General features: G+C 39.2%; 1 protein-coding gene across 1 annotated transcript in view; it reads right to left on the bottom strand.

Moving 5' to 3' along the window:
* Positions 1-18,681, bottom strand: part of PLXDC2 (plexin domain containing 2) — a 285,578-nt gene that overhangs the window by 132,576 nt on the left and 134,321 nt on the right. Inside the window, exon 3 of the mRNA XM_075492688.1 lies at positions 1,784-1,930. Coding sequence (XP_075348803.1) covers positions 1,784-1,930 — 147 coding nt within the window. The remainder of the gene's footprint in view (positions 1-1,783; positions 1,931-18,681) is intronic.

Consider the following 18,681-nt stretch of genomic DNA (forward strand, 5'->3'; position numbering starts at 1 on the left):
CTAAACTGGCACCACAGCCTTCTCTGCTTGAGCTGGCAGAAAGACAGAGTGGGCACCTGACATTCAGCAGAAAAGTCTTAAACCACTTGCTTTGGGGAGAAACAGTTGAAGCCCTCATGCTGCCAAGCTCCCCTCTGCCACGCTGAATCGTCCTCCACACTGATCCCACACCCAGACCAAAAGCATTGTTTCATTTTAAACCTCTGGTTCAATAATTTCAACGAAATATCCCCCCTGGAATTGACATTTTTAGGTGTATAATCTCAAGGATCCAAATGGAAACAGAAGTGCTTAGAACAAAGGCGTGGAATGGTGTCATCTTCACTAATCATTAAACAACAGGTTAAAATTTCTCAAAGGAATTTCACTAATGTTTAGGTCCCAAGCCTCATAAATCACTTTTATTAGGGAAAGATGTTTTACCTTATATAGGTATTTTTAATTCTTTTATTACATTTTTTTGCATGTTTCCATTCTCTCCCTCAACACAGAGCACCAGGATCCCAGATGAAGAAGGCAAGGCAGACAATACAGGTTCTCACTTTTAGGTGCCCTTGAGGTTTTTTTCTCATTAGAAACAAATTGTGTTAAGAAAGTAGCTGATACAGTGTTTTATTAAATCTACCCCAAAGATATATAACTGCCTGAACCCTCTACATTTGCATTATCCCTGGCTCCTTACATAGTCTAACAGTCGTTTTGGCTATGAGGAATATATTTTATGTGCTGGACTTCGTGTTAGTCACATGTAGTGGATTTATCACCCCACTCTGCTTTTTGTATTCTGAGCTAACTACCACAGTATTTCTTCTTGCTGCCTCTTACATTCCTCTGAGCCAGTCACCTGGCTGGTGCCAGGGAGATAACAGATAAACTGAGAGAAAAGATGAATTAAACTTGGCTTTTCTCTCTGCTTTAAGACAGTTAAACACACCTGCATCTTTAAAAACTGTACAAGTTTTAAATAAGGCATTAACTAGATTTTAAACTGGCAAAACCCAAGGACTTTTTGTTGGAGCTAAGTTGGCAAATGGATGAAACAAGAATCTCATGAACCACAATTCTGAGTTGTAATTTTATGTATTTAATTTGTGCTAGTATTGGCTCTTCTATGTATGCAGTTTCCAGCCACAGGTGAGATCTGAGAAAACAATCTATAAATCATGCAGCATTCAATTTCACTTCTAAGCATGTAAGTCCATTATTTTCATACCCATTTTACCAGGCAGCATGATTACAATAAGTTAAACAAGATTCGTATTTACACTCTGTGATATTTATTTGTTGACACCTTGAAATTGTGATCCCACCTATCACTTCAGTTGCTATATGACATTCTCATGAGTTTTATCAGTTCTCCCAAAAGAAAAAATGTGTGACACCTCATACAAAATGGAAGTGCAAACACAGATATACTCCATGGGAGACTTAAACTTCAGCAACTTAATCCTGAACCCAGTTCTGTTGCTATTGAAGTCAATGGTAAAATTCCCTCCGACTTCAGCAACACAACTAGTTTATTGTTTGATAGTTTGTTACCCTTAAAAACAGAAGTGAATTTTAAATATATCTGTAAAGGCATCTCTGAAGGACTGTTATACCAGGTGCAGAAAGGCAGCTTGGAATCATTTGATAGCAACACTGTGCAGACTTTCATAGCTTAACTAAAATTCAAAGACAAAGCTCTGTGAACAGTAATCACAATACTTAGTAATACCACTGTGTTGGTCACTAGTGAAAAATATCCATGTCAGTCAAAGAAGAAAAAGGTCTAACAACTTACTGCTGCTTGCCGATGAGTATTGGAAAGGATCCCATGAATCTTCACTTTGTCTTTCTCCATTTGGTCTATATTGACCCACAAATCCCGGCTGGTAGAATCATATGGGCCATACGTCCTTGAAGTATAATAATTATGATCTGTATCCTCCTGAAAGGGGAAAAAAACCCACAGCAAATACAGATTAGAATGGAAGATGCACCTTAGTTTTATATAAAACTCACCCTTGAAATACCGAGTCCTGTTGCTCCTGGGAGCAGCAGAAAAGACTATACTGCAAGTCACCAATGAAGAAAAAAGTATAAATTGCAAATGTGTTGCAGAAGACAGCTCTGCTCTTAGCCACAAGCAGTCGGCAAGGCAAACAGTTACCTCATGCAATCATCTTATATTATGATTATAATGTTCACTATCCCCAAATCCCAATTATACAGTTCTTGTAACCACATCAGTGAAATCTATGGCAAAATGTTTGTTGGCTTTCAAGGCAAGATGGTCAGTAAGTTCCTGTAACAATGGCTATGCTCTAACAAAGCGGTGAACAGTACTCACAGCTAACACCTTAAAAAAAATTGTATTTTTTAACATTTCTAAACATAATTTACTAGAATACTCTTTATAAGAACATCCAAAAAAATCTTAATAGCTATAGGCTGACAATACTATTTCATTTTAAATCTCCAAAAGATTGTTTTACTCTATATTTGCCACTCAGACAGAGACAAATACATATATATTTGTGGAAGAAAGCTTCCTAGTTCTTGCGGTCTTTAAAATGACAGTAGTTGCTGTCACGCTCACGTCACAGCAAATTCAGAGGTAAAATACATGAAGCCTACATGTGCCATGGAAGATTGTGCTAGTGGTCCATCAAATCCTGCAGCTTGCAGATATCCAGTTCCACAATCAAGTGCATGGTTCAGAAGACAGTCAAAGTCTTGGCAATGTCTGCTTATTTCAATGACAAAGCTGAGACTCCAACACTCAAAATACTTTGTATGCCACTCAACACTGCAATCAGTTTACACTTAAAATCATATACATTTAACACAGTAAAAAAAAAAAAGTAAAATTTTGAACTCTTGTTATGCAAAATTTAGTAAATGTTTAAAAACCTAAGTATAGGAAATTCCAAAATTTCTGTCAAGGTCAGTAGCTATGATGGTCTGTACCTTCCTAAAAGATGTCCAAGACAGTGAAAGGAAAAAAAAAAGTGCATGGTCTGAGGTGAGAGATGAAACACATCCCAGATTCCCAGTCTTCCTTAACTCGTCCCAAGCTGTTGTAACCATAAAATATTTAAATCAACAGCATTCCAGCTTTCTGCTGAATAGCTACAAGTAATACTGTAAGAGAAGTACATGTTGGTATTTCCCAGTTCCTTCTTCCCTTCCTTCTCCTCTGGGACAAAGCAAAATAAACAAAGCCTCAATGATAGTGTTTTAAAATTAGAATAAACTTAGAAGATAAACAGTGGCATAGAAAATGGAAGAGGTGGACTTAGAATTTAGAATTATCCCCAGTGATGGAGAAGTTCCTCTCCTGCAGCACCTCCTATACCCAGCAAGCAGCGTGGGACCACCCTCACATCACACTGTGCTACCATGCAGACCTGACATCCCCTCCCCACGACCCACTCCCCAGAACGTACACAACCCATTCCTGCTGACCTGGTCCTGAGCCGAAGATATACTTGGCAAGGGCTTATATTCTAGATGAAACTGTTTGTGTTCTAGGTTAAATATATTGACCATAAATCCTGTTTCAGCTGGATTTCATCCTACATTAACACCATTACTGATGCATTTGACTTAAGCTGTTGCAGATATAATCAGGTTATTTTCTCCTTGACGTTTTCGATATCTTCTGCTCTACTTTGTGTGCCAGGACGTACTTGCCCAGTAAATCTCAGTGACACTTTTGAGGCAACTTCTAACAACTGCAGCAGCTCTAGGTTCGTCACACGAGTAAACACAATTAAAACTATACTGTCAGGAAGATGACAAAAGCCAGCCACCTTACCAAATTCTTTTCTTCTTTAATGGTCAACAGAAACAGTTATTACTGTCATGTATACAAAGGAGGTACAGTAAATTAAAAGGTTTTGACAACAAAGATATATTTTCCCAGTCTAATTTATCATTCTGACAGAATTTCCATAGAAATGAAAAGTTACATTTAAGGCAACACAAAGTCGCAAGCAAAGAGCTCTGAGAGACAAAGAAGAAGAAATAATTACCAAAAAAGCTTGTTTCAGATAAACATGCAGTACTTCAACTATAGTCAAAACTGTGCAGAGTTTTTGCATTTCCAGTTTTTCATGACTAATAAAGCTATTCCAGTTAATTACCAGTAGCTAAGCCGTAGTGGGGAGGTAGTCTCCCCAACTAGAAGGCTCTAACACTGAGCCTAGTTGGTTGCTCTGCAAGAATGCTTTAAATGGTATTTTGATCCATGCTTAAAGCAGACTCATCATACATCTTGTAAATCAAACACTTAAATTATAGCCTTCAGCCCAACAATTTTTTCAGTGTGTAAGGAATTACTCATGTATAAACAACTGCCAGATTTTGTGCTAAAAGTCTCATTTGCTGTTTTAATTCAAGTTAAATAACCCTAGATACTTCCGGAAGGAAACAAATTCATCCCTATTTTGATGATAGAAAGAAAACAGAATTCCTCTTGCTCTTGGAAAAGCTTCATAACCTTCATGGAGATGTATTTTATAAAAGTACCATTAAATAGTTCCCTTTCACATCCTAACTTTTTTTAATCCTATCTTTAAATTTACAATATGACTACAAAAAGGAACACACAAGCTAACTACTAGAGTTGGTCTGAGCAGCTTGCGAGCTCTTAGTAAGGTTAGGATCCATGCTTGTATTGGAAGTCTCTGCCTTCATAGTTTTTAACATGCATTACCATGGAAATGAAATTGTTGGAGTCTTCCATAAATTTTCCAGCTGTAGAGAAACATTTATTGGTAGCAATAGACACCGACGAGTTTTCACTCTGACAGACCTCTTTACGCACTTTGGTTTATTGCACCTGCTTCATAATACATTCCATCCCCTACAGGTACTGTATACATAAGAAGATGGAGAAATCATTCAGAAATTATGCTGAATTTGCATGTAAACTAGTGAATTAAAAAAATAATTTTAATAGTTATATGACACACATATGTAGAGTTCTGCAGATAGGTAGAATTATATATAAGTACAAGTATGAAGAGAAACAAACTTTACAGTATCTCTTAATGATGTAGAAGCATGGTACCAAATGAAAGAACATGCAGAGAAAGCAGAGAACATAGCCATTACTGTTTCAAGAAAATTTTTTTGGTTTTTTGTTTTCCAGGTATTTTGGGGATATGAGAGTTATTTCCCATTGTTTCTCTAAATGTACAGTCCTGTCCAAATACTGCATATATAGGAAGCAGGAAGCACCTCTCTTCTATTGACAAGTACAGCTTTTAAGCAAAGCAGAGTTTTTTTGCACCAGCTCTGAGGATTACTGTTGGCAACCTTTGTGAGTATAAAGGCAATATTTATTAGAACCTTTCTCATAACTCTTCCCTTTTGGGGAAATAAGTTATTTTTTACCTGAGGCAATCCTTGATGCTGAGTTGCCATCTTATCATAGGTTGTAAAGAAAATTAATTTCTTACAGTTTTCATGAGGGATATTGTCTGATGACACCTTGAATATATTCCCATACTTCTCCAACTACAACTGAATTTTCTCAGGAGTGCTGAACGCATACACTATTCATGAAAGTTCAGCACAACTGAAGATTAAGCCTTCTTTAAATTCTTGGTGTTCAGTGTTTGTCAAATTCAATGACTGAACATCCATTCCATACGTTACATATACAGATACTCCCAAATACAGTCCAAACATCACATACCCATTTCCTCAATAACTGCTGTCCCTTAACAGATTAAGGCTTCAAATGTGTGAGGCGAGCTGTCGCAATCAAGGTAGTATGATGTAACTACGTGTGATATTTAAAAGTAAAAACTATATTATGCCTCTGAAATGCTTTCAAATTACTAACTGGGATTCTGGCCAAAGATGTACATGAAAATAGTACCAAAACAGACATGAAACAATAAAGTTCCCTCTCAATGAAATAAGACATCACGATTCAACGATGATGTAATCACATATGTAAGCATGGGACTTTACAGGTTTAATTCTTTTCCTGTCACATTTTTTCTTTAACAGAAATTGAAAGTTACCATAAATCTCTAGGAGACAGAGAATATTATCAAACAAGATTTAGGTTAAGAATAAGAGCCTCTGTTGAATTCAACTACATGAATATTTTGCTTTTAAATACTGGATCCAGTTGGATCCAAACCACAGATATTACTAAACAAAAAGTTTTGCCATATATATATATATATATATATGTATCTGTAAGGCTATAACTGAAACAAACTAGTAACTTCAACGAGAGAAAAAGCAGCTGGCATCCGGGAATGAGCTCTGCTGTTGCACAATAATATGCTGTAGAGAAACTCTTAGTTTCTCTGTAGTTGAAAGAAGAGAGAAAGACATTCACAAAGCAAATCATTATAGATCAGCCAGATGGACAGCAGTTACATTTTGGTAACTTAAGTTTTGGTTGCCTTCTCCCAGTCCTGGGAGACTGTTTGTGACATAACCAATTAAAACTAACTAGCTAACTAACTAAATCATCCAAGGCTCCTTATCTTCAAATATCTGTGATTAAGTATCATGAATTATTGCCAGCTACAACAGAAGACAATTAGAATACATGCAATTTGATAACTGTTGTCCCTTTAAATATTTTATTAATTGAAATTGCATTTTCAGACTTCCACTGAGACAACACCACAACGAACAAACTCTGAAGCCATCAAGGATATGAAGTTAGACCTCACAGATGCCTAATTTTATCACTGTAAAAGGAAGATCTGGTATCCGATTCTTAATAAAACACATTAACAAATTGCCTAAATATTGCTAAAATCACAGACTAGACATATTTTTAAATTACCTAAAAGTGCTGCTAGCATTTGCCCCAAAAATTAGTGCTGAGGAAATAGGTCACTGAATACTAAGTTCAGAAAGTCCTCTTTAACTCTGAATATAATATAAGCATTTACAGATGAATAGCCTATGAAATTAATCAGACAATTACGCTTTCTAAAAGCTGCATTTGTAGAATAAAATGGAAACACTGGAAGGAGAAAATAGGCAATTATATATTTAAAAATAGACTACTTTTCAGGAGAAAGCAAAGCTAATAATAAAATACTTCTTAGGAAATTTAGAGGAAGGAAGTGAGCCAGCAATTAGAAGTGTTTCCCTAATGAAGAAAAGCAGTTCTGGGAATTCATTTTGCAGAAGAAAAAAGAATACCCTTTCTATTAAAATAAGCCAGCAACAAGATGGCCCTGCACACATACAACAAAACCAGCTTCCTCAAAACTATTTGCACTCTTACCAAATCCCACTTAATGCTTGTTACTGTCTTACTGTATCTCTGCTTACCCTGTCAGTAAAATACAGCTAAAATTGACTTCCAAATTGTTTCAGATTTTTGTAGAAAACTGCTCTTAGATTTCTGAACATTATTAGTACCCACCAGCTAAAAACAGCACAGGAGAGGAGAAGAGAAACGACAACTTGTGTAGGACTTGAGCTGGGCTCTGCATTGCAGCTGACGGAAAGCCTCTTCCAGCCAGCATGTGTTTGGACACTGAGAAGGGGTGAGAGAGATGCACGGTCACACTCTGCATTACCAGGGCAAAGGAAGCATGTGTGTATGGTGTTGCAATTGAATTTCCTAATGTATTTACTTTTTCGTTAGGCAGGCGCTGAATGAGGCAGGGTCGGGTGGCAAGGGTACATGGAGAATATCCCCAGTCTAACAGCCATTAGCAGAGGAGATAAGAGAGTATGAGAAAAGATCATCCATCCTGAGATGGGGTCCTAATGGGCAGACTAAGGCCAGAGAAATTGGGGAAAGAGGCACTTCGCATGCTGCCACTGCGTAACTGCATTTTAATATAGACTACTGTAATTATAATCATAACATAGCAATGTTATGATGCAATTTTACAGTTTTGTAGGATCTGCAGAACCCTGAGGAATGCTTACTTTGAACCGGCCTCTCAAAATGCGAAAGCTCTAATTTCAGTAGATAAGCTACATGCAAACTACCACAGGAAAGTCTTGCAGAGGATATATATATAGTGGCTGCTACTTAGGAAGCTTGATTGTTACGAGTGGTTCTCCGATACTCAGAAGTAGCGATTTCATTTCATAAGCGCTTTGTATCAAGGATAAACTCTCTGCTGTTCAATTTCTTAACAAAAGCATTTGTTCTGTATGAACCTCTACTGAGAAAACACAATTTACAAAACTGCTTCACTCCTTTTACAACGACAAAGCTACAATCTGTTCTTCTGGGTTTTTTTTGTTGTTGGGTTGTTTTTTTTTTTTTTTTAAATATCTAATGTGGGAAAAACTTAGGAAATATATATGTATATGGACACAGCATACATATAAGGAAGATAACTTCCTGACACAGCTGGTGAGTGAGCCAACTAAGGAAGGCACTCCGCTGGACCTGTTGTTTGCGAACAGAGAAGGACTTGTGGGTGATGTGATGGTTGGAGGCTGTCTTGGGCATAATGATCACGAAATTATAGTTTTCGATTTTTGGAGAAGTAAGGAGGGGAGTCAGCAGAACTCCCACCTTCGACTTCCAGAGGGCAGACTTTGGCCTGTTTAAGAGACTGGTTGACAGAGTCCCTTGGGAGGCAGTCCTGAAGGGCAAGGGAGTCCAGGAAGGCTGGACATTCTCCAAGAAGGAAATCTTAAAGGCGCAGGAGCAGGCCATCCCCATGTGCCGAAAGACGAGCTGGTGGGGAAGAAGACCGGCCTGGCTGAACAGAGAGCTTTGGCTGGAACTCAGGAAAAAAAAGAAGTTAATGACCTTTGGAAGAAGGGGCAGGCAAGTCAAGAGGACTACAAGGATGTCATGAGGTTATGCAGGGAGAAAATTAGAAGAGCCAAAGCCCAACTAGAACTTAATCTGGCAACTGCCGTAAAAGACAATAAAAAATGTTTCTATAAATACATTAGCAACAAAAGGAGGGCTAAGGAGAATCTCCATCCTTTATTGGACGCGGGGGGAAACATAGTGACAAAGGATGAGGAAAAGGCTGAGGTACTTAATGCCTTCTTTGCCTCAGTCTTTAATAGTAAGACCAGTTGTTCTCGGGGTACCCAGCCCCCTCAGCTGGAAGACAGGGATGGGGAGCAGAATGAAGCCCCATAATCCAAGGGGAAATAGTTACTGACCTGCTGCACCACTTAGACACTCACAAGTCTATGGGGCCGGATGGGACCCACCCAAGAGCACTGAAGGAACTGGCAGAAGGGCTCAGCAAGCCACTTTCAATGATTTATCAGCAGTCCTGGCTAAGCGGGGAGGTCCCAGTTGACTGGAGGTTAGCAAATGTGACACCCATCTACAAGAAGGGCCAGAAGGAGGATCCGGGGAACTACAGGCCTGTCAGCCTGACCTCCCTGCTGGGGAAGGTTATGGAGCAGATCATCTTGAGTGCCATCATGCAGCACATAGAGGACAATCAGGTGATCAGGCCCAGTCAGCACAGTTTCATGAAAGGCAGGTCCTGCTTGACTAACCTGATCTCCTTCTATGACAAGGTGACCTGCTTAGTGGATGAGGAAAAGGCTGTGGATGTTGTCTATCTAGACTTCAGTAAAGCCTTTGACACGGTTTCCCACAGCATTCTCCTGGAGAAACTGGCTGCTCATGGCTTGGATGGGCGAACTCTTTGCTGGGTAAAAAACTGGCTGGATGGCCGGGCCCAAAGAGTGGTGGTGAATGGAGTTAAATCCAGTTGGCGGCCGGTCACAAGCAGTGTCCCCCAGGGCTCAGTATTGGGGCCAGTTCTGTTTAATATCTTTATCAGTGATCTGGATGAGGGGATCAAGTGCACCCTCAGTAAGTTTGCAGATGACACCAAGTTGGGTGGGAGTGTTGATCTGCTTGAGGGGAGGAAGGCTCTACAGAGGGATCTGGACAGGCTGGATTGATGGGCCGAGGCCAATTGTGTGAGGTTCAACAAGGCCAAGTGCAAGGTCCTGCACTTGGGTCACAACAACCCCATGCAACGCTACAGGCTTGGGGAAGAGTGGCTGGAAAGCTGCCAGGCAGAGAAGGACCTGGGGGTGTTGGTCAACAGCCACCTGAATATGAGCCAGCAGTGTGCCCAGGTGGCCAAGAAGGCCAGTAGCATCCTGGCTTGTATCAAAAATAGTGTGGCCAGCAGGACTGGGGAAGTGATTGTCCCCCTGTACTTGGCACTGGTGAGGCTGCACCTCGAATACTGTGTTCAGTTTTGGGCCCCCCACTACAAGAGAGACATTGAGGTGCTGGAGTTTGTCCAGAGAAGGGCAACGAAGCTGGTGAAGGGTCTGGATCACAAGTCTTACGAGAAGCATCTGAGGGAACTGGGGTTGTTTAGCCTGGAGAAAAGGAGGCTGAGGTGAGACCTTATTGCTCTCTACAATGACCTGAAAGGAGGATGTAGAGAGGTGGGTGTCAGTCTCTTCTCCCAAGTAGCAAGTGATAGGACGAGAGGAAATGGCCTCAAGTTGCACCAGGGGAGGTTTAGATTGGATATTAGGCTAAATTTCTTCACAGAAAGGGTTGGCAGGCATTGGAAGAGGCTGCCCAGTGAAGTGGTTGAGTCACCATCCCTGGAGGTATTTAAAAGACATGTAGATGTGGTGCTTAGGGATACGGTTTAGTGGTGGACTTGGCAGTGTTAGGTTAATGGTTGGACCTGATGATCTTAAAGGTCTTTTCCAACCTAAATGATTCTACATTCCACATCAACAAGTCAGCAGAAACCTGCAAACATCACTGTTGATTACAGAAGCCTTAGCAAAATCCATTTTGAACAGCTAATACCATGTCTAACGAATGAGAGGAACCAGATCTAACAAAAGAGGAAATCCTTTGTCTGCACGCACTGGGATTAAGAACTTCATCTCATGCTAGATTCTCCAAGAAGAGGCTACACAAGTGCTTTGCAGAATCCAGAAAGTCTGTTGTGTGTGTGTAGGAGTCTTCAAACTCAGGTTTTCACTAGGGCCAGTATGGAAGTCACTTTGCCCAGAATCTCACAGATTTACATCTGGAGGTTGTTATTGTAAACACTAAATGATATCATCAGCTGGGATGAAACAAAAGCATTTAGCTCACCTCTCGCCCCTATGTACAGGCAAGGCTTTATACAGCTCCACAACATCTTAAACGCCCAGGTTTTTAAACCGCACTTTTCTGAGTGCCTGACAGCACCTATAATGGAGAGTCACACACGCTGACAGACAGTCTGGCAGAGAAGGATGCCATAAACCTGTTATTAATCCAAAAAGCCGTTTAGTCTTTCCGGCTTTGTGAAAAGTCAATGTGGAGCCACTGCCTTTTTCATGATATTCAGTTGCTTTTGAAAGGAAGCTTCTCTCTTGGGGACTGCTATAAAACTGTCAGCCTATTTAGAGGTCATTACAGCAGTCTTATAAAGCCCCTTGGACTGTCTTGTCATAAGAGACAAGCTTCAAAAGAGCAAAAGCCTCTGCAATACCTTACTTAAGAGAGGAAAAAAGCCAAATCACCGAGTCACTCAAAAACTAATTACAGTAGGGAAATATTTATTATGCAGTTTTGTTCCTGATTTGCTGAAGCAGGAGTTTGAGAAATGACATTCTCAAAATAAGCCCTTATTAACTGCCCTGTAGCATCCTCTCCACTAAAGAAAATAATAGGAACCATTGCAATAAACTGACCGTGAAAACACCTAGCAGCAATTTGATTTTGGTGTAATTATGAAACATGTTATAGAGTATATTTTCTCATTTTTAGATATGTATAAATGACTAAAGTTTTCATAAGACTGAAACTCTAAAAATGACTGTAAACATAAAAAAGGGCCAGGCCTAGACTACAGGGCATCAGTGGTTACGACCCCATGTCTGTTACCAACCCCAATCCTGGGGGCTCATGACTGCAGATAATGCCATAAATAATTACATTTTTGTCACGTTAGCTTTTAAAGATTTAGTATTTTAGCCCTTTAAAGATTCACTTCTTGTGTGGAATATAACCAACAATGTATTTCTGAGTGTATCTACTTTTACATACTTAAAGCCACACTTGTGTAATTTTTTTGCCCCCACCCCCAAGATACCCAATAAGTTCAGTTTAATATTATTCCCTTTTTTTTTAAATCCAGGTATTAGAGCAACTTTAAACTCTCTGTAGCCTCTGGTGCATATTCAGAAGCTGGGATGGGTAATTCATCCTTGTTTCCCATTCTTCGTCCCTTCTCTATTGGAAGAGACAAGAAGAAAAGAGAGCAACCAAGACCCAGCAGCCCGGAGGCCTCACATGAGGAGGGAAGATGGCTAATCTAAACTGGGATGAAAAGAGTTACAGATCTGGAGGATTAAATTAGTATTAGCAGGTGTAGTTTCTGGCTGATCAGGGCTTTATGTCGGACAGCGCAGGAAGCTGCCTCCACGCTCACTGGTGTGTGCCGTAATTGCTGAATAGTTAATACTGTGTCTTAGGGATCCATCAGGGCTCACAGCTGAAATTGTAGAGCAATCAGTTGTAAGAACACATACGACCGATATTAAGTTGATACAGGCAGGAAGATGAGTTTATTAATGCGGTAGCTTTTTACCTGTAGGGATAAAGCCTAATTTGAAGCTTTTAAAGGTGTCCTACGTTCACCTCATTCAGCACCGGTCTTTGCCAAAGCTGGGCTGTTCAGCATATAGCCAGACAGCAGCATGCTCATCACTGGGTATTAAAGTGATGGGTATTAAAGGACAAACTGCATCAGCATGGCTTCCCTGGAGAACGCTCGGTTAAAAGAGATTGCTCTGGTTACATAGACTGCCAGTTTTAGTTGCACTTTCTAGTTTAGCTTTCACTTGAATCTTTAGTTACTAAAACTGGCTGGCTGAAATCCACAATCAATATGCAAAATTTCAAAATTCATGTCTTAGAGGGATAAGATAGTGATGATTAAAGTGATTAAGCTGTAGCCCCAATTTCTACTGCTCTTTGGAAAGCTTGCTATTTGCTTTGGAGAAAGTATGCATTTTGCTTTGTTCACATGTGTTTTTCTATATAGATATGTAATAGCAGTTCAGTCAGGGTATTCTATACAAGAATATTGAAAAGAACACTATGTACAATTTTAACAAACTGTTCTCACCAGCCACATTTCTTAAGGACTTGTCATAGAAATGCTTCTTTAGCTGATCTTGCAGTCACACTCAAAAAAAAAAAAATTCCCTTGAGAGGTCTCTAATGTAAGTGCCACAACTGTAAGAGATCATATTTAATCGAGATGCTTGATGAGATACATGTTGGCTAGACATGTGCTTCCAAGTCACTCCCTCTGCATAACATCAGGCTCCAAACAAGCTTTCTGCAGGATCTGCACTCTTGCTCTTTCCAAGGGGGATACTCTGAACACTTTGCAATTACTCAGACAAGATCGAGATGCTAAATATCCTTCCTTTGCTGTGTCTGAAAAGCACTACTGCCTTCAAGTTAACCCAGCGCCCAGTTGATCCAATATTCTCAAATATTTCAAAATTGTACTAACGCATTATTTTTTTTGATAGACATAATTTTTTCTTGTGTATCATTTCCAACTCTATGCTGCTCTTTAAGAGTAGCGTGATTCAAAGTGGAGAAGTTTTATAAACTTGTATTTCTGTTTTTGGCTTTCAGCTAAATACAGGACATTAGAAGATAAAACACAAGGTGCTACAGAATTACTTTTTACTTGAAGGGTGTCTTTTCACAATTTCAAGCAAAAAAAGTGATGGCAAACATGTATATCCCCTCCTAACCACTGAAAAACAGAGAAAGATGAAGACATGAGATTTTACTTTGCATTCCAAAGCAATCTTTCTTTTGGTGGGGCTGGGGGGAGTGAGGAAGAATCTGAACATTTTGACCCTGACCATTTTTATTTTTCTTGGTATAATTGGTTGTTGGTATATCTGTAAAAAAAAAAAAAATCTTGGCCTTTTCACTTCAGATTTAGATAAACAAATAGGTAGCTGAGCAGGGTGGTATTCGGTTTGCAGGTTAGACACTTCAGTGCAGCTGTCTACATAAGAGCTAGGTTTCTAAGCTCTCTTTATAAGAACCACAGACCTAGTAAATGCTGTCAATGAAGGTTTGTCAGCTCAGCTCAGCAAGCTTTCAGGTCCACTTTAGAGCAAACAGAATACCCACCTTGACTGCACTGCCTGTACTGACCATGGATGAGATGCAGTTGCCTAAACACAGGAGGAACCCAGGGCCATCTGAGATTTGCAGATATGATCCAGGACCTACAGCACACCCCTATCCTACAGGAAGCATAACAGACCATTCAGTATAACCACAGGGCCTAAAATGATACCAGACACCCATAGCTAGGCAACTGATTTTCACCTTAAATTTCCACCACCTATGATAGGATAGTTTACCTCACATACAAGAAGCTGCACATACTTTATCTACTTAGATATCCAAACTGAGGAGCTGAATTTCACCTTCAATTTCAATATTAACTACAACTAAGAAAGCAAACCACCTCTACAGACTCCAGCCTTTCATAAATATCACAGTAGCCTAGTATTTTATATGAATTCATATACATTATTAGAGCAGTATACAGTTGCATACCACCCTTAATTGAATGTTTATGTAAGAAACAAACTTCTGCACTGTATTTAAGAAATTACTTTGATTTCCAAGGTGAGGGAGTAATATGCCCGATATGTACCATGAAGATAATACTAATATAAGGAAGTTAACTTTTATACACTGTTAATGACTAAATGATGGCATCAAACGTTCTATTTCCATTTTTACTGAAAAAAAATCCCCAAACTTAAACCCTTTTCTCACTTACATTAATATAAGCGTAGTCCAGCTGTATGGCACATGAATTACATTTTCAACAGAATGAAAATTCTCAGAAATAAGTTGCTATTTCCTTCAACTACATAGTCATCAATTGTACAACTGTAAGAACTGGGATTTTGCTTTCTAAACAAATAGGGACATTTAGGGCTCTTACTTATAACTATGGAAGGAAGATATCGCAAACATCCTCACCAAACTTGCTATAAACCACTGTGCCAGCCAGTCAGTTATACTCCCCAAAGGAGCACCCACCAGGCTGCTGATGTGTGGAAGCCACATTGTTGGACCACTTCTGGATATGGCTAAGCTCAGTGGTAGCACCTTGGAGCCAGATTATGCCCATTCTAGAACTGGAAGGCACTTTTCCTCTCATACACCAGGAAAGAGGCATCCACACTTTGCCTAGGGCAGGAAGAACCTGAGAAAGCTGCTTGTTTTGCTGTCAGTACTGGAGCAAAAGGGGAATACCTCTGAGAGATCATGGCATTTTATCCCTCATGGTATTTTACTGCTCCACCTGTATGAGATCAGACAGATAGGACTTCCATCTGCAGTTTCTCCCCCTTCCTACTTCTTTTGTTGCTAAGGCTACAGAAAGAATATTCTAAGAGAGTGATGTTTTCATTTATTTAAAAATTAATAGGAACTCCTGAAAAGGAGCTCTTGCAGCTTGATACAAATGCATGAAGCAAACCCCCTGTCACGTCTCTTTACTTCTGTTAAATCCTGTGCCTCTAAAAAGCCTGGTGAATATGTGAAAGTTTGCTGTTCTTTTTGGTTTTTTTTCCCCCGTTATTCACACTGCAATTTGTTGCAGACTCTGTAAAATCTCCATTGCCAATTTTGTGTTCTAGAAATAAATATACTGTTTTCTTACTGATGGTCTGTGAAAAGCTAGACATGCTGTGTTAATGCATACCAGTGTTACAGAAGAAAGAAAACAACAACAACAAAAAAATCTGTTATTTTCATTACTTATTAATTTCTGTTCTGTGTATGAAATATTACAGCTATTAAAAGTGTTTCATCAGCATTTTCTTCAGCAGTTGACAGGATTTAGCTGGCATTTTTGGAAGGACAAATACACATTTTACAAATGGAACTTTCTTAACTCTGATCCCCCTCTTGATATGAATTTTGAGCTTTGGCCCCATTTATTATTCTCTTTGAAAAGCCTGTATAACTCATGCAATCACAGTGAAGACAGGCCACTGACTTCCTGATACATGCTGAAAGCTCTCAAGTTATAATTACTAAATTTACACACAGTCAAAGGAAGTGTCTGACCAAATCTGAAACTATGTACCCATCTGCTTACATGCAAAGTTGTTACTGTTCTGGGATAACAGATAATTGACTCGCCTATACTACAAAAACATGAAAGATTTTCAGAGTGGCACGGAGTAATCCATCAATGTCAGCAGGATTCCTTCAGCTTCGAAAATCTATCCCTAAGGATTGGTGTTATCCAAACTGGAATTATGTGGCTTAGTGTAACAACTTTTTACTTACCTACCCAAATTCCCCTGCACTAACAACTCAGTAATGTATTCACCCGCACTCCCTGCTCCGAATCAGCTATGTACAATTTGCCATGTGCTGTTAAATTAGCTAGGGCTGTTTGTTTTGCATGGGTTGAAATGAGCATCATCCTCTGCTTTTTGTATGACTGGATCAATACAAGTCTCCCTTATGAGGGCACTCCAGGGTGAACATGGTGAAGAGGGTCAGAAAGAAAGCAGCTGGAAAGAAGAGACCTTCCCAGTCTTCATGGTCACACTAATATTCAGCTTTCACCAGCTGAATCTATTTTCAGCCAACTTCTGCAAGCAAGGGCTCAGGCATGTATGACTGAAATAATTAATTCAGGAAGAAAGTACAAGGTCTGTTGTTGATACTGCTCGTAGCTCTTTTCAGTCATGAGTTCAGTGATTCTGGAATAACTGTAATGTGCTTTAGGAACTTGGAGATGAAGAGGGATATAGAAATGTAAAATATTATCATCAAGAAAATTCAAAGACAGATTCCATTAAACTCTGAATCCCCTGTCTCCTTCCTTGCTATAAAAATTAATTATCATCAGCATGTTAAATTAAATGCCTTGTGTGCCAACATAGCTAAGCATGTGGAAATGAACTCAGGATTACCACGGAGAACTGTGAATTCCCTTACTTAGGAATGGGAAAACTTGTTTTTAATTCCCTGCCCCCCCCCCCCCCCCCAAGTTTAAAAGATGTAGAGAATGAATCTCACCTCCAGTCTTTGCCTTTTTCTTTTTCAGCTATATCCGAGTTATTAGTAGAACCATCACCCCTTGAGTTTAGACTGAGAATAATGGAAATGTTGACAGGCTCATTGCTACAACACTTTTTACAGAGCTGGTAATGAATTCAGTCCAGCTGAAGACTGTAGCAAGACCCAGTGCAAGTGTCAAGATTACCTTGATTTAATCAAGAAATTACTAAATTCAATACAAAAAGATATATGAGGCTTTTGTCTAGTTTACCATTTTGCAACTGAAAACCTGAAAGAAAACAAGACAGTGATACATCAGTCTGCTGGCCAGCTAGAAAGGGTGACATCACTGGTGGGAAACTCAGCTGGACAAGCAGAAAAAACTGAGTAAATTAATGATTGTCCCAGATTCTAATTCTAGTTGCAGGTGACATACTCTTTGGTGTGACTTAGTAAGGGCAGAGGACTAGGATGTTTCATGTGTGACTGGTGCTGCTTCCAGATCAATTCACTTTCTGGCTCTTCTTTATAGCTATTAAAAATAATTGGTTAAATACTGCATTTAGCAATAATTTATGGAAATTTTAATTTTGACATAGGATGTCATCTGAAGCTGCTTGTTTTTTTGAAAAATTTCAAATACTTCTTCATATGATGTTAGGGAAAGTAAGGAACATTTTTCCCCTTGACTCAGTTTAAAAAAGGAGACTTGATTTTTCTGAAAATAAATTACATTCTCCATCATCTCCAAAGTAACAAGGTAATTTTCTGAAATAAACTCTTGAAAAGTGAGAATAAAAACATTTTAAAATAGCAATAACAACCTTTTCAGAAAAGAGTGTAATAAAAGTTGTTTAGAAACACTGCAAGAAAATCCTATACATCTTAGCCTTCAATTACTATGTCATTTAACAGCAAATTTTAGCTCCCTTACAACAAAAATATCAGATCTAAATATTCTGCTACATAGAAAAGCAAAGGATATATCCATGATCGTTTCAGTGCAACTCCAGCATATCCCAAGACCATTCCTCCAGTACATCCTAAATCTCTGTTGTAACTTTCAAGCTTCTAACTATGAAAACAATAATATGACATTTAACTTAGTTTAGTGAGTGGATACCAGTAAGAGCACAAGAATAGCTGTACTCTCTTAGGCCAAACATCACCTTAGTCTGGACCCCAGAACTGACTGGGAACGATGCCTAGGAAGAGTAAAGGACCCGGGGCAAACAGTGGCAATTCCCCATTTTTCCTAGGTTCCAGTGATCTGCTCCTCAGGAACTCCCTTTGTATTTAATAATCCTTGGCAAATTTCTATTCCACGAATTTCTCTAATTTTGTAAATTTTGGCACCTGCAACATTCAGTGTCAATGAGCTCCAGAGCTTTCACAGTTTAGTGATGTGCAGTAGAGATGAATCATATGGGACACTTGTTTAATCCTCTAGTACATTACTGAAACAACAGAGCCATGAACAGCACACATCCAAACAGAGACTTCTGGGCTTAAGTTATACTGGCTTAAAATCAGCAAGACAACTTTGAAATACAACTGAACGTGAAATGGTCTAAGGCAACATAAAATAGGGTCTGAAATGGCAGACCACCTGATGTAATACCACCTTCAACCGTAAAAACACATTTTTT

The sequence above is a fragment of the Mycteria americana genome, chromosome 2 (assembly GCF_035582795.1).
Source record: "Mycteria americana isolate JAX WOST 10 ecotype Jacksonville Zoo and Gardens chromosome 2, USCA_MyAme_1.0, whole genome shotgun sequence".
NCBI classification, from domain to species: Eukaryota; Metazoa; Chordata; class Aves; order Ciconiiformes; family Ciconiidae; genus Mycteria; species Mycteria americana.